At 38.2% G+C, this 20,268-nt stretch overlaps 4 protein-coding genes across 4 annotated transcripts; 2 read left to right on the forward strand and 2 right to left on the reverse strand.

Moving 5' to 3' along the window:
- The first annotated feature begins 488 nt into the window (after positions 1-488).
- On the forward strand, positions 489-2,405 carry LOC122639477 (pentatricopeptide repeat-containing protein At1g62350-like). Its single transcript, XM_043832347.1, has 3 exons — positions 489-883; positions 1,810-2,237; positions 2,388-2,405. Exons 1-2 carry the CDS (start codon positions 518-520, stop codon positions 2,224-2,226), a joined length of 783 nt encoding a protein of 260 aa, XP_043688282.1. The 5' UTR covers positions 489-517; the 3' UTR covers positions 2,227-2,237; positions 2,388-2,405.
- Positions 2,406-5,197: 2,792 nt separating this feature from the next.
- Positions 5,198-19,029, reverse strand: LOC122641000 (proteasome assembly chaperone 4-like). Its single transcript, XM_043834309.1, has 7 exons — positions 19,025-19,029; positions 14,791-14,802; positions 6,606-6,789; positions 5,831-5,899; positions 5,657-5,732; positions 5,513-5,577; positions 5,198-5,353 (listed from the first exon to the last, which is right to left on the reverse strand). Exons 3-7 carry the CDS (start codon positions 6,741-6,743, stop codon positions 5,270-5,272), a joined length of 432 nt encoding a protein of 143 aa, XP_043690244.1. The 5' UTR covers positions 6,744-6,789; positions 14,791-14,802; positions 19,025-19,029; the 3' UTR covers positions 5,198-5,269.
- Positions 12,016-12,692, reverse strand: LOC122639159 (zinc transporter 6, chloroplastic-like). The gene is made up of 3 exons (XM_043831987.1): positions 12,426-12,692; positions 12,192-12,341; positions 12,016-12,078 (listed from the first exon to the last, which is right to left on the reverse strand). Exons 1-3 carry the CDS (start codon positions 12,690-12,692, stop codon positions 12,016-12,018), a joined length of 480 nt encoding a protein of 159 aa, XP_043687922.1.
- Positions 19,030-19,252: 223 nt separating the features above from the next.
- LOC122640999 lies at positions 19,253-19,999 on the forward strand. The gene is made up of 2 exons (XM_043834308.1): positions 19,253-19,326; positions 19,421-19,999. The coding sequence occupies exons 1-2, from the start codon at positions 19,319-19,321 to the stop codon at positions 19,986-19,988; spliced, it is 576 nt and encodes a 191-aa protein (XP_043690243.1). The 5' UTR covers positions 19,253-19,318; the 3' UTR covers positions 19,989-19,999.
- The last annotated feature ends 269 nt before the right edge of the window (positions 20,000-20,268 follow it).

Raw genomic sequence — 20,268 nt, forward strand, 5'->3', positions numbered from 1 at the left:
AGAAGGCGGTGGGGTTTGTCGCTGGAATCAACAGTCATTTTTTTTTTTTTTTTTGGGGTAGGGGCGAAGGGGTGGGGTGATTTTTCGATTGGTTTCAGTGGAAGTTGATAGAATGTGGGGTTGGTTTAGGGTTTTACTGTATTTTGACCCCTTCTTTTTCAAACTGGAACAATCGATTAAATCCCAAGTCTTCCCCTTCCCATTCATTCTGAAATCCAGATTTACAAACAATGGTCCCAAAGCGTACACAATAGCATTCACTAGTTACAACTGGAGAATCACTCTGCCTTCTTGCAGCGAAAATCGATCCTAAATCGTTAGTTGTTGATACAGTTGGGGGATTTCCTATTCAAATTTATTTCTATGCTTGCCAAAAGGTTCAAAACTTGAAATAGTATACCTCTCTGTATTCAGGGATTCCAGGGTGAACAGCTGGGTTCCTCCATGGTCTCCACGTTCCTGGGACCAGCATAGGATCTTTGGGTTTCTCCTGATGGATTGAGAGGATCTGTCACCCATGTTGCGCTTAGCTACAATTTCACTGAAGCAAAGAGCGAGTGGAGTTAGAGGTCGCACTCTGACTCTTTTTCAGCAACAATGGTGGCAGTCCAAAGATGTAGAACAAACACAAAAACACTGGGGTGAAGGTTTCATCCATCACTTCTCTGGTTCAGCTTCAAGCCCTAGTTTGTCAATATGGAGACGAAAGAAGGAAATGGGAAAGGAAGGTCTGAATGTCGTGAAGGAGCTGAAGCGGTTACAATCCAACACTATCCGGCTTAATCGATTTATGCACTCACATGTCTCTCGCCTCCTTAAAACTGATCTCTTCGCCGTTCTTGCTGAGCTGCAGCGCCAAGATCAGGTTTTTCTTGCTATGAAGGTATACGACTTCCATCCCTTATGATAATTTTGTCAAATAAAGAATTGAATTAGAATATGTAGCTTGCAACATCCTCCTCCCTCAGAAAATAAAACGCTTTAAAAAAAAGGTCTCCATTAACATCATGACCTGGTTTTCACCAACTCTGCATATTGCAAATTAGGATGTCCAAACTCATCTCAGCTCATGTTTCTCTTGTAATCACACTAAAACCCCAATAAGAAAGAACAAATATACTGAACATTTCAATGGTTCCAACTTCTAAGAGGGCTTTGCATGTGTGATATCATGGGGAATGATACACAACCAAGCTTTACTGTTTTCAGTTTGGTCTTGCCACAGGTTTTCTAGGACATATGCTAATGTTCAGGCATAAAATGCTCTTCCTATGAACTTTTATACTCAGATAGAGTAGTTTTATTCAGTAATCTTTTTATGGAAGAAAGTTTCATGTCCGGGAGCATGGCTTGCACCCTTCTGTCTATCTTTCTCCTCCTTCCTATAAAATGAACTCCCTACCCCCATAGATTAAACCAAAGGGGGGGGGGGGGCGGGGAGGGCTGATTGGATCTCGTGCAGGCGCTCCCGGACAGAGAACACTGTTCTTTTTATATAGTGCCCTCTTAGCTCAGTAATTCAAACTCTCACAAGATGTTTAGTTCTTGAAGCCTTGTTGAAGACGGTATAAATTAAGGAATTTTAGTTTCTTGTTTATTTTATGTACTGTTTTTGTTTTTGTTTTGGTTTCTTAACTTCTCCTAGATCTTGTATGTCTATCTTCTCGTTATATTATGACTCCTGGTTGCCAAATGGGGAGGATGCATTAGAGAAGCAAGCATGACATGAATGAAGTTTGAAGATGTTTTACCATATTTTTAGTGTATATGTAAGTAGTGACCATCCCCTTGTCTTTCACCCCTCTACAGATATACGAAGTGGTGCGGAAAGAAATATGGTATCGTCCTGACATGTTCCTTTACAGGGACATGCTTATGATGCTTGCAAGGAATAAAAAGGTAGATGAGGCAAAGAGAGTTTGGGAGGATTTGAGGAGGGAGGAAGTTCTGTTTGATCATCACACTTATGGTGACATAATTAGGTGTTTCTTGGATAGTGGATTGCCTTTGGAAGCAATGGAGTTATATGATGAGATGAGACGATCTCCTGACCCTCCCATTTCATTGCCTTATCGGGTCATACTGAAAGGGCTTATACCATACCCTGAACTGAGAGAGAAGGTAAAAGAGGACTTCCTGGAATTGTTCCCAAGTATGATTGTGTATGATCCACCCGAAGACCTGTTCGATGACCAACAACCGATTAAGGAGAGTGAAGATGATTAAAGAGGGAGCCTGTGTGAGCGTATACCATACCCTGAACTGAGAGAGAAGGTAAAAGAGGACTTCCTGGAATTGTTCCCAAGTATGATTGTGTATGATCCACCCAAAGAGCTGTTCAATGACCAACAACCGATTAAGGGGAGTGAAGATGATTAAAGAGGGAGCCTGTATGTACTGAATGTATCCAACTGCAAGGTAGTTCTCTCATGCAAAAGAAAAAGTGGACGTAACTAGTGCATGAGGCTCCCATTGCTGCAGGGTCTAGGAAGGGTCATATGTATGCAGCTTTACTTCTGCATTCGCGGGGAAGCTGATTCCTGAGTTTTCTCTCCTGTAAATGGGTTTTTATTAGCAGGTTCAGCAACTCTCTTGGCTTGGTTAGGTGTTAAGGTTCAGCTTTAGATGTATTGGGCATGGGAGACCCTTTTTTTTTTTGGGATTATGAATAGTTGTTAACGACTTTATTTATTAATTGTTAGAAATGATAGTTTCAGACTTTCAGTACTCCCCCTCTCCCCCCCCCCCCCAACCACCCCCCCCAAAAAAAAAGGGATGAATGTTGTAGTGAACAATTAGGTGTTTTGAATTTAACCTCAATGATATGACTACTGTGTATGGGGGTTTTCCCTTGGCTATTTTTGTAGTTTTATACTGTACCAAATTTCATACAGAAGATGTCTTTAAAGCACTAAAATGACACATATAGTTTAATTATATGAAGATGTGGATATATCCGTAAAATTGGTATATATCACAAACTGAGACTTGATAGAAAAACCTTCACAAGTTCAGCACTTCGCACTACAATCTATAAGGGGAATTTCTTATTAACCTCTCCCAAAGTGTCAAATCATGCCCTCTAATATGGCATTTTTATTTTTTATTTTGGAAAAGGAATGATGTTTGGTTGTGTGGTTCTTGGGAAATTTATCCTCTCAAGTGTGGTGTATCCAACCGTCCACCAAATACTTGAGAGGATAAAAGGATGCCACTGTCCAATGTTTTTTCGGTTGGATTCTTAAGTGTGGTGTACTACAGAGTATTTGAGAGGAAGAAAATTTGTGGTGTTTGTATTTGGTCATTGGTTCGTATACCTAGACATAGGAGTGTGCAAAAGATAAAAAATCTCATTGGTCCCTGCACTGATGCCAGAGATACAAGATTAGGTAGCGATCTCTTGCCTTAAGTTTTTTTTTTTTTTTCTACTGAAGGTAAATCTTGTCATTTCACAAGTATATTCAAAAAATGTGAAAGATAAATAACATATTTTGATAATGATATAATAATGTTACATTGAAATTTTTTTTTTAAAATGTTGTTCTTTTACCTCCAACTTAAAGAATTTGTAGAAATAAGACAAGGATAATCAAAAGAAGGTGCCAAGTTCTAATACTTAAAGAGGTGTAATTTGGAACGTTCAATATATAAAGGTTCCATCGACTTAGCCTAGTGTCATTTTTTGAAGGTCATTATCAAATTTTTTTTGGTGGAAGCAGTTTTCTATCCGGGTGTGTGGCCTACACCAACACCCCTATGTGTCTATATTTCTCTTCCTCAAAACAAGGGCCAGAGGTGTCTTTTCATATGGGGAGGAGAGAGATAGATTCATGGGAGTGCTGGCGTAGGCTACACTCCCGGACAGAGTTCTTTTTCCCATTTTTATCTTTTTCTAATGAAGTGGACATTATGAATTTAACAGTGTTATATATGTCAAACAAAATAGGAACTTGAATCCCCTATGTCAGCCAGCTACCATGTCAACTTATATGACCTTCCTTAGCTTGACATGTATTAATTAGGGTTTTAGTATTCGGTATCGGTCTATGGCGATACCGATCTGGATCGACTGTATCATTCTGGATCAACTAGCGATACCGATCTGGATCGACTATATCATTCTAGATCAACTATGTTTTCATTATAAAAATAGTTTTTTTTTTCCTAATTTTTACCCGTTTGTACTGATCCACCAATACGGGATCGGTATTGGTTTCCCCTGATACCAATACGAATTGGCCGGATCCGTTGATCAGATACCAATTCCTCAAACCATGGCATTGATGGATGCACGGGCTGCGAAGGAATTAATTAACCTTTTTTTGTGTAATATATTTTACTATTTAGAGATAAAAGATAGAACATCCTCATCTCATCAACATGCCTACTGATTCTAGCTCTTAGAGCAGATAAAACTAGGTTTCAAATTTATTTTACATTCATTACTTTTCATTTTGAAAAGATTTACTTGGTTAGTACTCATGTGGTACCCATGTACCTTGCAAAAAAAAATAAAAGTAAAACTTCAAAATTACCTCAACCTCATTTATCGAAAGTAAAAAACTGTTTTAAAAGTTTGCAAAGTATCTCTTTCACCTCCTGATTTTTGTAAAGATACTCTATTGGCTTCGTTTCGGTTTGGTTTTGGCCGGTTCGGGCTAGTTTTGACACCACTAATGTGTCATGTCTCATGTTTGTTTTAGCTATTATAGCTAGATGATGGGTTTACTGAAATAAAACATCTATCTTATTTAACAACAATAACTAATTTAAACTGATTAAAAGTAGCTCTAATATCCAACAAAAAAGGTGAACAACTCCCATGGCCACTTGTCGATTCCTTGCTATAGTACGTCTACTAATCCTTCACATTTAATATGGCGATCATTCCTAATTAATCAGAAAAGGAAGTATTGGTTTTTTTTTTTTTTTTTTTTTTTTTTCAGGGGGGAGGGGGGGTGGGGAGCGCCTCTATTAATCTTAAGTCCTTAAATGCTTAACCAAGTTCAGTTCAGGGAAACAATTGTGAGCAACAATCTCCAGCAGAATCCACTGATAGGAAAGCTTGAGTGCTATATCAGCAATTAAGACAGATAAACAAAAGCAGTACCCAAAAGAAAATAAAGGATTTAAAAATATTCTTTTTCTTTTTCTAATTTTAACTAAAGAATGCAGTCCACAGATTGGAAAAATACTCCATATAAATTATTGATACATAATATATTAGCTTCAATCATCAACTATGTAAGTTTGCCAAAGAAACTCTCGATTATGTAAGGGCCAATCCCTGAGATTTTGGTATCGTGTACCCGAGAGCCGTCAGCTTCTCTATTAACTTTCTCTCTGCATCCGCCTAAGAAAAAAATAATAAAAAAGAGCAATCCTCAGGTGATATATATAGAGGAATTCTACCTAAGGTATACATGTAACTATGTAAGTGTCCTTGTGTATGTTCAACTTTTGTGTGTGTGTGTGCGTGTGAGAGAGAGAGAGAGAGAGAGAGAGAGGAAACCTCAAGCATGGGACTGTTCTTGGGAATGTTGCAAGCCACAATTACACTGAGACCAGTCTTTAACACTGAAGAGATTGGTAGAACATTAGCCCAGTAAGTAGAAGAGTACTCTCAAGTCTAAACAAATTAAAATATTAGTTTTACCTAATCGCCGAGCAATGCTTGACCCTGTGTTGTCAGAGGTCCCTCCAAGTATTGATGTCACACTCACCGTATTGTTCTGTGTGGACCATCAAATATTGAGCACAAAATGAAACATCCAAACACAACCATTGGTAAAGAGAATGGTGAAAGACTGATGAAAAACAGCAGACTTACAGGTCGAGTAGGTGCAGCTGCATATAAATGCCCAAATTTGGTAGTGTTGCATCCAATCCATGCAAACATCTACAGTCATCATTTACTAATATTTAGTCAATAAACTCGGGGGACACACATCTCAAATTAGCCATAAAATCGCATAATTGACATAATGAGGCATTCTGCATCTACACAATGACACTCCACATGACCCCATACTCAATTGTATAAGCTTTGTTTCCAATAAATCTCCAAGCTTCGCTTGCTTTTGTTCAATGATTAGCAACTAAAGGGCATCAGGCAGATTGATAGCTAGTTGTCAAATTTGAAGCGAGGGTGAACAACCTCGAGTAATATAAAAGTGGGGAAGGGTTCTCTGAGCCTAAGGTGTTTCCTACGCCATCTCACAATGTATTAAATAATAATAAATACTTAGGTGAGAGGGCACAGAAACGCCTCAGGCTTGGAAACACTTATCCCTATAAAAATAAAATAAATTGTCATCGGGGGTACTAATTGAAAATTTACAAATTTACATTGGCCATTAATTACTTTTAAGCACAGCGGAAAACTTTGTAGGATTAATAATAGGAGAAAGTTTTCTTTGATGCAAGGTCAGGGAACTGTACAGCCATCAATGGCCATAAATATCTCCCCCTCTATTTACGAATAGTTGAAAATACACCCCCCACTGTTGCGTGATACCCTATGGCACCATCCGAACCTCTCAGTCAAGGGAAACTAGGTCAATTATAAAACCAAACACCTTAACACTGTATTATGGATTGCTCACCTGTTTCTTGAGCCGTATTATCTGAAAATGGAAAGTTACATCATGAAGATCCTCAGTGAAACAAGTGACCTGTAGACTATCATCATCTACTTGTGGACTATCAAGAGGACTAACTGAACTACTACCAACACTGGTCATTTCCTTTCTGTGCAGGATTTCAGCAGGTGCAACAACATCAACCGACCTGCAACTGTTCCAATTTCATTAGTCATACTTCACAGCCAGATCAGCAATAGAATTCATTCAACCCTCCAACAGAATTCCTTAGGGATAAGGGTTTTATTCTAGGAATTTGTGCCTTGCCATTGGAGCTTGAATAATTATATCTCCAAGTTTAAGGTCATAAAAATTTACATAAGAATGTCAAACAAAGTTGCAGAAAGCAAAACATTTGAAAGAAAATTCAGGACAGTAAGAAGCAGTTTCATATATCATAATGGATTAGAAGGAAAGTGAACTCAATGGACAGCAGGTTTTATACCAAAAAATGCTTTCTATGTATCAAAATTTCAAGTCTAACAGTAGAATGCAACCTAAATTAAGAACATATTCTTTTCCCCACCATATAACTAGTCTAGCCCAAATGTAGTTGAATAATGCCATTATCCTTTTTCTCCCTCAAAATACTGCACCATAACACTAATTCTAGGTCCCACTTTATGGTCAATAAGGTTTTCTCATGGAACAAAAAAAGATACTAGATGTTTATTTCTGCAACTATTAAATCTTTGAATCCTTCGTGCCACATAAATCTCGACTATAAGTCAAACCTTTAGTAGCAGGATAGTTGTAATTCAGAGTCACCAATTTAACATACCAGCATTACACACTTTCATCGATCAACATCTTGATTAACAAATCCAACGTGGATGAACAACTTTTTATTGCATTAGTAGCTAGAAACGGGAGTTGAACGTTATACTTTTACACCAAAGTTGAGACTTAACATCAAGCTTTCCTTAAAGAGAAACTAAATAACTTAAACAATGACTTGCATCTAATTTTGCCTGAAGGACATGATGTCAAGTCTTGTTACATGTTAAAAGTGTCTCAGTTTGGACTTGAAAGAGATAATAAAAAATCTGATCGAAGGATCAGATGCCACAGTTACAATATTAAGGATTTAAGGTAACTGAGAAAAATTCAGAACAAGAAGTGATTTCAGAAACCAAGAGATCAGAGGACCTGATCTGGTCCAAACTCTGATCGAAGATTAATTTAGGGGTGATCTTTCAATCCCCAAAAGTAGTACTTGATCTGAAGGTGAGATCGATAATAGCTGCATATTGCCAGGACGTTTGAGATGATTAATAGCACCCCCTCAGATGCATGTATTATCCTGAATAATCTATCTAAGGACATCTGTATGAGGGCCAATAAGACCCCAAAATATTGAATATAGATAAGTGGTTTGAAGCAGAATAAATTCCAAAAAACAGAGTACCACCATGATATAGAGAATAAAGACTAGATAACACCTTGATACATAGTTGTCAAGGCGCTAGGCGATCCAAGGCGTGCGAGATCCTTCCTAAGCGCTTAGACGGCCGCTAAGAGGCACCTAGGCGACCTAAGCGTTTCAGTATTAAATTATTTTTTATTGATGCAAAAATGAGTATGCTACACATACATGAATAAATAAACAGCCCATTATAGTTTATGGTAATAGCAAATTCAATCAATATATGCTAATTTAACAGCTCATTACACTTTACAGCATAGGTGCCCTGGGCATGTATTAATGGTTGAACCTAGATGCTGCAGTTAAGGTTATATTTGCACAACTGAATTGCATTATCAAGAAATTACATAATCATATAATCACAGCATTACAAAATAAGTGAAACATAAAATCAAATAATCTCAGATTACATAATCATATAATCACAAAAATGACAAAATTACATGATTTATACTAATAGTTGCACAATTTGATTTGAATAAATAAATCACATACCACAGAATTACAGCCACCGGCCACACCACCAGCAGCCACCACTACTGCCACTGACAGAGAAGAAGAAGGAAGATGAGAAGAACAAGGAGGGGATAAACCCACAACAGAGCAAGGAGATTGAAGGTTTCAAAAAATTTAAAAGGGCATATGCCATTATTTCCGAAAATTCTGGAGATCATGACCGAAAGATTCCAGTGATTATTTTTTTATGAGAACATTTTGATCAAAGTTATTTTGAGAAAAATGGGTTTTGGGATGATATTCCCGTGCATCCAGATAACATTCTCCAGCACACATACTCTTTGGAACAGCTTTTGTCTTTATTGTAAGTCAATCCAGAGAAGTCAAGGTCGGAACATAGGAGGAGGGGGGGGGGAACACAGCAGAGAAGTTGAGGTCGGAACAAAGGAGGTGGAGAAGAAGAACAGAGGAAAAAAATGCAACAGTGAAGAAGATGAAGAAGAAGAACTGACGAAGATAAGGAACTGAAGAAGAACTTACGGTAGAGAATGCCGCCGGAGAGAAGCTTTCACAGGAGATATCTAGCTTGGAGGAAGAAGACGCCGGAGGTATCTTGCTCATCTTCACGGTTTTCTTCACAGGTAGGGTTCACACTTCTGAATTTCACACCGCCAGATCTTATGTTTTATACGAATTTGTTTTTTTGGTTTTTTTTTTTCAAATGATAACTTAGGATCCAATGCTTCCCACATATTGTACAGTTTTTACACTAGCCAATAGCATAGTTAGTAGTAGTATTCTTTCTAAAATCAGGAAAGATGGCTCTTACTAAATGCTGAAGGATCTTTTAACCTAACCACCAAGGAGAGTGGTAAGATGGATTTCCACAGATTAAAAAAGATTTATTTTTTGTACCAGCATTCAGGACCAGAATCAGTTCAACAAAAAATATAAATGGGGAAGATAAATTTAATTTGACATGGATGCAGATCAAGTGGTAATGTGGCTATCAGATGATACAATAGAGAACTGGATATTGGTGGAATTCGACCTTCAACTGGATTCTAGAAGTTTGCTTCTTTCTTTTCACTGTATTATTTCATGATCCTAGATCTTCAAACTTAGTAGCTTATGATTTAGTAGTAACAAGTGACATGGAATTAATTATTTAATGTTAGAACTAGTATGAGTTTCCTGAGTGGGTTCTAGAACTTCTTAATGCAGATGCTTCAACAGCTCAGGCTCATAACCGATGTCAATGTTTTGCTTCACATTTTCACCTCCTACTATTATTGTTACCCAATTAACAAAAAAAAAAAAAAAAAAAAAACAGAGTAAATTTTGCAGAAATTTCAGTAAGTAATCAAATTTGATAGATATAGGAATGAAGAACTAGCATCAGCCGCCTGAAAATAAAAAGGTTGGACTCAAATGGATCTCTGAGAAATTATTAAGATTCAAAGAGCTACAATGAATGGTAAAGTCACACAACAGCAACAGGTTTTCAATTCAGAAACCCAGAAAAGCTCAATAAATTAGTGTATAAAGGGGTTCCACAATTATATTTGTTGAAATATTAAAAACCCTAAATCTCAAATAAAACAGACCTGGTTTGGAAGGATTCAAACTTCAAAGGTGTTAAAAAGGTCTGCAAGAATCAAGCAATCTCAGATTCCCAAAATACAAGCAATACTGTGAAAATCCCATAGGCCAAACAACATCTCAATATACAATGTAATCTCAGTAAACAAGCAATAATCTGAAAACCCATAAGCCCAAACAAATATCTCACTGTACAAGCAATACTCAGTATACAAGAACCTTAGTAAGAAAAACAAAATATAATTTTTCAATATCTCATAGGCCAAATAATTGAAAACCAAAAGAAGTTACAGAACCCGTACAACCGGAAACAGGAAGGGAAATTCAGGAGAGAGCGAGAGTAACCTCACTGTGTGGCCTGATGAAGGCAGTGAAGAGCGGTCAACAGCGACGGCGAGCGATGAAGGAGAACGGAAAATGGCGATGACGAACAGCCAGTGGCGAAACTCGCAAGGGTTTTGGGGTTTCCGTCAGGCCAAGCCAAGGTTCAAATATGTGGAATCGGCGTCAGCCAATTCCGATTTCCAGTTGATCGGAATCGGTCTGGAATCTACCGAAATGCGAAATCGACCTTAACCATAGAAATCCAGCAAGGATCGGCCGATCCAAATCAATAGGAATCGGAATCGAGCTTGGCCGATTCCACAGGTCTGATTCTGATTCGAACAACACTCTACAAACAACGGAAGGGAAAGGTTGTCAATTTGGATCCTCTACTATCCTGTGTCCGTACTACGGGTGTGCTTCTTCAGACAGGCAGGGGCGCAATGATCGCCCTACCCATTGCCCGAGCGCTCTGCCCAGTAAATTAAAAAAATCTTATTCAACTAAATGCTCATTCACGTGTTGTTATTGGTCCCCACGTTGGTGTATATACTACACGACTAGTTAACATTCTCTTGCCCTACAAAAAAATTATGTTTTTTTTTTCACACATATGGTAAAGTATGCATATGATAAGCATATTTAGAAAATATCAATGGGCGAGAGTTGGATCTAATTCTAATTCTCAATTTTGTGAAATTTGGGCAATTTTCAAATTGTAGTTCTTGCTCTAAGGTTTTATTTATTTTTCATGAAAAGAAAAGAAAAGATTGTATAATTTTTTTTTTCTCCACACTTCTCATGTTGTTTGGTGAGCATGACACCAATGGAAGATTCTGTATTTTAAATTTGAAATTAATATTGACATTGACGAAATATTGTTTTAATATTACCAGAAAAACTCAAATTTACTCCAAAGGTTTGAAAACTTGGGCACCGCTTGATAATCTTACCTAGTGTTTCTGTTCTGGAAGTGTGCTGCGAAACATTAAAACATTTTTTTGTTTTGCAGCACATTTTTTTTCATTTTCTTTGCTGAGAAACCTTTTTTTACCCGCTTAGTAGACTTATTCTGGAAGAGACTCCCTCTGCAATTTCTTATCCTCTTGCCTGCTTCTCCCAACTCCAAAATAAGCCCCAAAATGGCATTGGCTTGCCCAATTTCTCTCCCAAAACACACACCCACCTCCCTCCTGGATCTTTATCACCTCCAGTTTGCTGACCGGCCCAGTTCCCCAGTTCCTCTAACAAAGGGGGGGCTGAAATGACCTCTCTACCCATGCCCAAACACCCTGCCCGGGTGAGGTCCACCATCCCCCTATTAGAGGAACTGGGGAACTGGGCCGGTCAGCAAACTGGAGGTGATAATTTTCCCCTCCCTCCTACACTCCAACTTCCTCCCTCCTCCACCTTCGTCTCTCAAACCCTTCAACAACAACAATAGAAACTAGAGCCCAACTCCTCCTTGCACCAACCTTTTTTATTTTTTGCACGCCCCTCTTGCTGATCAGAGCATCTGCAAGTGTTCTATGAACCATCAATAATGGTGAAAATCAAAGCTAAAACCTAATAAACAAATTGAAGGGAGAGTGAGAGATTGCAACCGTGAGAGCGAGAGACTGAGAGCTCCTGTAGATTCACTTCCATTTACACAAGTAATGTTATTTTTCTTGCCAAAAAAAAAAATTTCTGTTCAAAATTCAAAGTGACTGAAACAAAGAACAAAGAAGGGAGATAGATACCTGTGCAATGCAACCGCCGAGTCCCATCCCTTCGATGATCTGGTGGAACGCCAGTGCAGCAACAAGAGGTCTAATGGTGCATTGATTCTGAGACATCCCGATAGTAACTCCAATAATCACAGAGTGAAATATAATCCCAATCTCCAAAACCTGCGACACCAATCTTTGCTTCAGTTTTGCAATTTCCTCCGGCATATGTCAATTCGAATTCTCACAATCAATATGACAACTCGCCTGTACCACTACCCCAATCTCAATTTGGGGCTCTACCCTCGATTTCGATTTTGATTTTGATTTTGATTTCGAATTCTTCGACAAAGAAGAAGAATCAAGAGATAGCTCTACTTCTTGTGTACCAATCAGCGTGTAATTACTCTGTTTGTTGCCATGGACGTGAGAAGTCGCAGAAACATCGACGAGCAGTGCTAACAAAGCTCCGATCAAAGTGACGAGACCTGCGAAGGGGAAGTCCTTCCATGGGTGATGCTCGCTACCCACCATTGCCTCCTCTTGTCTAAGCTCGTTTCCTTCTCTCACTCGATTTAGGGTATGAGTTGCAGAGACTAAGAGAGAGATAGTTGCGGAGCCTGCAAGAGAGAGAGAGAGAGAGAATCGCAGAGCCTGCGAGAGAGGAAGCGAGAGAGAGAGGGAGAGAGAGCGAGAGAGGTAGTGAGAGAGAGAGAAAGACAGAATGACAGCTTGAGGCTTCGACATTAGAGTTGTCTTCTCAGAGCGATGGAGGAGTTTCCCGCCATGAAGAATGTGAGACTTCGTAAGGGTGAAGGAGTGTTTAGGTTTTGGGGGGCTTGGGTTAAAGATTTATTGGGCACACTTTTTCATCAATTTGTGCTGAGCAAGCAGAACATGTATTACATGTTCTGTAAAAAGTCTTCTGGAGAATAGAAATAATGATTTATCCACCAGAGAACAATTTATACAGAACAATGGTTATCAAGCAGTTTTCTACTGTTTTTGTGTTTCTCAGCATAAAAAAACACCAGAAACTGATTATGGGAAGGTTATCAAGTGGTGCCTTTGTTTCCGTCTTCCTTGTTCTTGCAACATTGTGCCTAATTTGGACTAATTCTTGAGGGGAAAAGACCGTAACTAATCGTGTGAAAGGTGTGGCCACCATGCCTATACACAAAACCGCCTGAGGTACTTTTGTGTGTAGGCATGGTCACCACACTTTGCGCACAATTGGGTAGCATTCTATTACCCAATTTTTAAATAACATTTTTTGTTTTTTGAAAAACATATGACCAAGATTATGGGGTCGAGCAAGCACAAATCTTTTCAAATAAAGTGCCAATGAAGCCCACAAACCACGTGAGTAAAATGCCTCACTAAAGTTTTGATTGAGCAAGCACACACCTTTTCAAATAAAGTTCCACTGAAGCCCACAACCCATGTGAGTAAACTGCCACACAGTTTTTTCAGAAGATGTGCCCCTCACTGGAATGCCGTACTCTTTTTGAGCTTTTCCGTAACACTAAGGTCCCATTTGGTAACACTTTCGTTCTGGGAGAATGCTCTTTTCACAGAAGTGCTCTTTTTCGATTCTATGCTGTGAGAATAATCTCGTGGAATAAAACAATGTTTGGTAAAACTGTTACATTTTTGTTTCATGAATAGAAAGAGAACAAAAATAGTGTTTGGTAGACATTTTACAAAATCACTTCTTTTATACAAAAAAAATTACATAAATGGCATTATGTTCATTATTAATCCATAATAATTATGATTATATTACTCATTATCATAAATAATACTATAATACTTAAAATTATTTATACTTATTTTGATAAAAATCAACAAGCAATGTATCCATGTCCTCAATGAACTACCATTAATCACTCAAACAAATAAATCCAACATAACTTGAGTATCCATTAACTTGAGTATCCATGTCCTAAATAAGCTACCATTAATAACAAGAGTCAAGTAGCAGCACACCCACTGCTGGCAAATTTTCTCTTTTCTGAACTCACAAAAGAAGAAAAAGAGAGAGAGAGAGAAGGGCTTCAACCTTCAAAGTTCAAACAATACAAACTCCAAAGTGTGTTGTCTCAACACACAAAACATGCATTTACCTTCTAAAGCACACTCACAAGCATCACTTCTCTTTTGAACATGGGAACATCGGAAACTCTTTTTCTCATGTTCAGCTCTCTCCTTTCTTTTGTTCTTTTTTTTTTTTTTTTTTTCTTTCTTATTCTAATATAAACACTCTAGTCCAAGTCAAGATCATCCAAACACTCTTTTAATTAATGATTTTTAGTATGAGTAATTTACACCTTAAATTTTCATGACTCAGCTGGGTATGATCTAGAATTTGATTTATAATACCTGTTGCACAAAGAAAACTACTATTGAAAATGCAAGGTTTCCCTCTCTGCAACACCAAAACTTAACGATGGAGACAAAGAACTCTCTTGAAGCTTTCTTGATTTCTCAATTGATTGAATCTCCTTTCTCGGGATATCAGTACTTAAAAATAACTACAAATCACCCACATGAGCATGTGGCCTAAGTGGAATCAGATTTATCAACACAACCCAAGGCCATGCCCCTATCCCACCCCTTCCCTCCCCAAAACACCCAATCCAGCCTCTACCTTTGTTAGCAAATCAACCTAAGACAAGAAAGACCCCCTGGTAACCAAGGCAGCTGATTTCTGTAGGTACTGTGTTGGGTGAACCTAACTATGTTCAAGTTCAGTAGGAATGGAACAACCCAATCAACAACTAGAAAACAGAGAAGATAGGTCACATTACCTATATTAATATGGTGTGGTTCAGATTTTAGGATGGGATCTAGAATCACAATGAAGTTCTGAAACCACAGTAGTAACCTGGATCAATTGGGTGCAATGAGGAAGACTGAGAAGTTTAACAGATTCCATAAATTTAATGTAGTTTCCAGAAATTGGATTATTCTAGATTTACCAAACACAACCCCGATGTTGAATTTATGAGTAAATACTTTCAGAAATTAAAAAGGATAACTGATGGTGACCAAGAAGGCTGAAACAAGACTTGTAACTTCTCAAAGATTAAGTAAACTGGACAGGGACTTCAACAACAGTATAGTCCCACCCTGGTGACTTTTCAAACCTAAAAATATTATGTTTCCCGTAACTCTAGTTGGTGCAATAGGCCTGCAACTGAATATTTCAAGTAACGTTTGAACTTGTAATATATGAAAGATTAACCTCAGGCTTAAGACCAGAAATCAATAGATATTATTTTAACTATGAAGTTCGAATGGAAACCAAGCAACATGAAAGAAGATAAGAAAAAATGCACAAAGGTAAACACCAAAATCGACTCACTTTTTGGAGATTGCAGGTATGAACTAAACTTGGTTCACTGATGATTGAACTTTCTCTCTAGTTTTTCCTATAAAATCAAATCCCATAAGTTCAAATTAGAAAAAAAATTGCAAGAAATCATATGACATTGCAAGGAATCGTATGGTATTTTTTGGGTTTTTTAGGTTTCCCCTGCAACCCTGCGATCTTCTATTTTTTATGCAGAGAGGAAGAGAGATAGAATCAGAAAGTTTGGCTGGGTTTTCTTCTTCGTTTCTTTTCTTGGGTTTTGGATTTTCCAGTTTCAACAGAGTTTTTTTTTGGAAATTTCAGGTAGGGGTTTTCAGAGAGAAATAAAGAAAGAACGCAGGTTTTGGATTTCATTTTCTTTTCCATGGAAGAAACCCTAAACTCCCCGAAATCTCAGGGTTTAGAGATTCTGCTTGAGAGAGAGAGAGAGAGAGTCACCTTCGTTGTTGTCAAGTCCAGTTGCAGAGGGGATCGTGCTAGAGAGGAAAGCTGATGTAGCAGAGGGTTGTGCAGAGCTTGTGGAAGAGAGAATGGCGTGAGAGGAGACACCCTTTTCAATCATAGAAGAGAGAATGGCAATCGGAAATAGCTTTTTATTTTTCTATCCTTTTGATCTTTCATTTGGGTGGAAGCATCGAAGAAGCTCCAAATTGGTGTTTCTCAATTCCTGATCCTCTCATGATTTTTCAACCGGTCCAGTCTAGGAGAACAAAAGATTGGACCATGTATGCCAAACGTGTTTCTATTCTATATGTATTCTCGTAGAACAAATGAACACCAGAAGTATTCTCCGGAAGTATTACCAAACGGGACCTAACATCCCATATTGAAGGATTTGAAGCTTTACTTTGCTTCTAATTTTTCTATTTGCTCATGTCATCTCTGTTTTCTCATAATTTTATGTCTGATTTTGCTTTTAGAATTGATGGCTATTTTGTATTATGATTTAATCTCTACCTTCCTTCGTTTGTGATTGCATGCATGTATGTAGACAGCCGCACCTTCAATCGTTGGATTAGGGAGAAAGGGGATGTGCAATTACACTTTTACCCCGCCTCATTCAATGATTATAAGACACGGTCGTGTACGTACAAGGTCATATGTAAAAATTAAATCCTTTTCTATATTTAAAAAAAGATATGATCCAATGTGTATATTAGTATGCTTTTGAAAGCATCAGTATTGAAACTGAAGGAGTAGATTTTCTTGTGGTGCATGGTTTGCCAAAGTATGTAACATTTATAGGTTGATAGGGTTCATTCTAGCATGATTTAAGTTCGGATATTGGGTCAGGTTAAAGTTTAAAACTATTAACTCTAACTAGTATTATAGTCGAGTTTACACCTCAAAAGACGCAACTTTTGAGGGTGTGGGGTACAATGTTTTGTATTCCATCACTTGCATAAATGAGCTAATTCCAAAGGTTTGTTAAGAGGTTGTAGGCGGGGTATTGACGAATTGGCAGGCTCATGTGGGGTTTCGGGTGACAGGTCATGGGAAATTTTTTTTAGGGCTATATGGGTATTTTAATAAATTATCTATATAGGATTTCGCTATAACTTTGTGGTGAGGGTTCTTTCTCTATAATCAATCTAAGAGTAATGAGGATGAGCGGATGCAATCTTATTTTTCTATTGATAGTGAAACAGATGTCATCTCACCGTGGACACAGGTAATCTTACCAAACCATATAAATTTTTTTGTGTTCATTGGGTGATTGTTTGTTTGCAAGTTTTATTTTTTTCTACTTCATTATAGAACATAGATACATGTTTTTCTATACATGGATTTGCCTTTTCATCTTATAATTATTGAAATTAGTTTAATTCCCCCCCCCCCCCCCCCCCCAAAAAAAAATCACAACCAAATTCGGGCAAATTCTAAGTTTCTAACCCAAACTTGATCTCAAAACACTCTGGCAGTAATCTCACCGGCATTGGGCTCCTCTATAACATGACAGGTAGTGTAATGCAGCCCAACACACAGTTTGTGTATTAGGCTACGTGCCCAAGCACTGTGGCCCATTGGATGCTACGCTACATTCCCTGTCGTGGTAGAGAGGACCCAAGCCCAACTTCACCCACACTCAACTTCAGACCTACGATGCACATGCTTAACATAACCATAGTTAGTACCGTACCCTACTAAATTACCAAACAAACTGGCAAAATGCGTTAATGGACCATTTAAGATAATCCAATCCGACCCGAGTAAGTAGTTATTGCAGTTGGTGTGAACTATTTAATGGTTGAATCTGAATTGGTCTTACTTCCCCACTTAATCAAAGTTCCGGCCAGTTCTAACCCGAATTTGGTTTCAAAAACACTCTGGCCCTAACCTCACCCAAACTCAAGTTCATACCTACAATCTCAATTGCTATTACTTCTCTTCTCTACTTAAAACCAAATTCGGGTCAGTTCTAATCTGAACTTGGTCTCAAAACACTCTGACCCCAACCTCACCCTAACTCAACTTAACCATAGTATTTTACATTCGTATCCTACTTAAATGACCCCAACCAATTGATAAATAGCATTAATGGGCCATTGAAGATCAATTCCACGGAAGCCAACCCGGCACAAGTAGCTGTTACAGTTGTTATGAACTATTTAATGGCTCAATCTGTACTGCTATTTCTTTCTTAATTAAACCAAATTTGGGCCAGTTCTAACCCGTACATGGTCTCAAAACATTTTATATGTCCTCAACCTCACCAAACTCGACTTCAGAGTTCAGACCAACAATGAAGGCTCCACTTAACCATACCCTACTATATTACCCAACCAACCGACAAAATGCATTAATGGGCCATTTTAAGATGCAATCCCCCGACTCCACCCCAGTCCAAGTAATTGTTGCAGTTGGCATAAACTATTGATGACTCAGTCAGAACCTTCTTAGAATTAGATTCATCCCATGTCCCTACTATAGTACTATCTAAGTCCATATGACAGTTCACTCAATCTTTATCCTCTTAGGTTTCTTTTCTGGTATTGATCGTTCGGTTCCTTTTATAGGAAGCAGAAATAACAACTTTATTCTCGCCTGAACATACTACCTAGGTGGAATCCACCCCCTCTTAATAGAAGTACTAGGGAACTATATAAGCCAGAGAACCTGAGAGGATAATTTTTCCAATTTATCCACCATTCTAGAGTTCACAAATTCCACCCTAAGGTTTTGATATGTTTCAAAATACCTCCTCATATCTTTTCAACCCTCTCCCTCTATTTGGGTGTGATTGGAGGAAGAATTTTTATCCTCTTAAATACGGTGGATCGCTTTGTACAAATTTTTTTTTTGGTTGTAGAAGCTTAGACGTTCAGTGCAACTTTAGAGTGAACTGCATTTGAGAGGATGAACATCCGTATAGGGAAATTAACTCTATCATTTCACTATATTTATAATGGAAAATAGTTCTCTATCGGAGTGTGGCCTACGTCAACACTCTCATGTGTCTATCTCTCTCCTCCTCAAAACAATGAGGCACAACAGGACAGATATTTATAATTTCGACACTTCAACGTTGAGTCACCATGGTCCATTAACACAGCGCGTACACAGACTTTTTCCCCATCTCTCTCTTCATTAAACTCCCAAAAATTAAGAGAAAAGCAAAGAATATTATATCACATTATCAACTTTACCTTCTCCACCCCCCCCCCGCCTCTCTGTCTCTCTCTTACTCGCAGGAACAATCGAGAACGCCTTCGTCTTCTCGTTTCATGTTAGGTAAGTATCACAGCGCAAACAACCATCAGCAGCTGCAGAAGAACATCTGATCATGGAAGAGTAAGTTCTCAAACCCCCCTCACTCTCTCTCTGTCTCGATCTTGATCCATTAATCTAATTCGAACCATTTAATTTCTCTCTCAAAAATTTTCAGATCTGAGATATACCCAAAACCATACAGAAGAACTACATCATCTACCTCTTACTCCTCCGTATCCTCAACAAGCGTTCATGTCACAGCTCTAGACGGTCTCGTAAACGTGAACTCACTCTTCACCATAGCAGTCTTCGTTGGTTTATCTCTAACCACACCAGGCCAACGCAGTCTAGAAAACAAGGGAGCGTGTGATGCAGGCCTTGATGTTGCCAAAAGACTCTTAGCCTTCGAAGTTGTTTCCTTCAGCTTCTTTCTCTTCTCAAGTTTGGTGGCTCAGGGATTGAAATTAGCCATTAATCTGCTCAATAGCAAGGATGTGGATGAAGCATTTAGGGCTCATATCAATTTGAAGGTTCTGAGGTTTGGGATGTTGGGATCTGCAATTGGGTCAGTGATGGGTTGTGTGTTCTTGATGTTATCAATGGTGAATGTGATTCAAATCAGGTTGGGATTGCTTTCTTGTGGTAGTAAGTATGCTGTTAATTCAGTAGCTGCTCTGGTTACACTTGTTTCTTCTGCTCTTCTGGTGTATATTTCCACTGCTGTTTATGCTTTCACACACTAGTGAAATTACTGCAATGCACCTCTACCCTTAATTAGCTGAGTTTCTGCTATCTATAACGGACATTGGTGAAATCTGTATTTTATTATAGTTAAAGACTTTAAATACATGATTATGCTTTGTATTCATAGGTTTTTTTAGGATTTAGTAAATTGTACACGTTACCCCTGGTTTTCAAACGAAACTCAAATCAACCCTCCCTTGGTTTTTGAAAATACTCATCCGTCCTTCTTTATAGTAACGTGTTACGCTGTTGTTAGTTATTGGTGTGAAAGGATTATTT

Source organism: Telopea speciosissima, chromosome 9 (genome assembly GCF_018873765.1).
Source record: "Telopea speciosissima isolate NSW1024214 ecotype Mountain lineage chromosome 9, Tspe_v1, whole genome shotgun sequence".
NCBI lineage: Eukaryota > Viridiplantae > Streptophyta > Magnoliopsida > Proteales > Proteaceae > Telopea > Telopea speciosissima.

Coding starts and splice junctions, on each gene's coding strand:
- LOC122639159 (XM_043831987.1), bottom strand. CDS start 12,692: ATGGTGGGTAGCGAGCATCACCCATGGAAGGACTTCCCCTTCGCAGGT. Junction 12,342..12,425: donor AGATTGGGGTAGTGGTACAG/GCGAGTTGTCAT, acceptor TTGGTGTCGCAG/GTTTTGGAGATTGGGATTAT. Junction 12,079..12,191: donor TCGGCGGTTGCATTGCACAG/GTATCTATCTCC, acceptor GTGAATCTACAG/GAGCTCTCAGTCTCTCGCTC.
- LOC122641000 (XM_043834309.1), bottom strand. CDS start 6,743: ATGACCAGTGTTGGTAGTAGTTCAGTTAGTCCTCTTGATAGTCCACAA. Junction 5,733..5,830: donor CAGCTGCACCTACTCGACCT/GTAAGTCTGCTG, acceptor TGGTCCACACAG/AACAATACGGTGAGTGTGAC. Junction 5,354..5,512: donor AGAACAGTCCCATGCTTGAG/GTTTCCTCTCTC, acceptor TTTTTTTCTTAG/GCGGATGCAGAGAGAAAGTT.
- LOC122639477 (XM_043832347.1), top strand. CDS start 518: ATGTTGCGCTTAGCTACAATTTCACTGAAGCAAAGAGCGAGTGGAGTT. Junction 884..1,809: donor AGGTTTTTCTTGCTATGAAG/GTATACGACTTC, acceptor ACCCCTCTACAG/ATATACGAAGTGGTGCGGAA.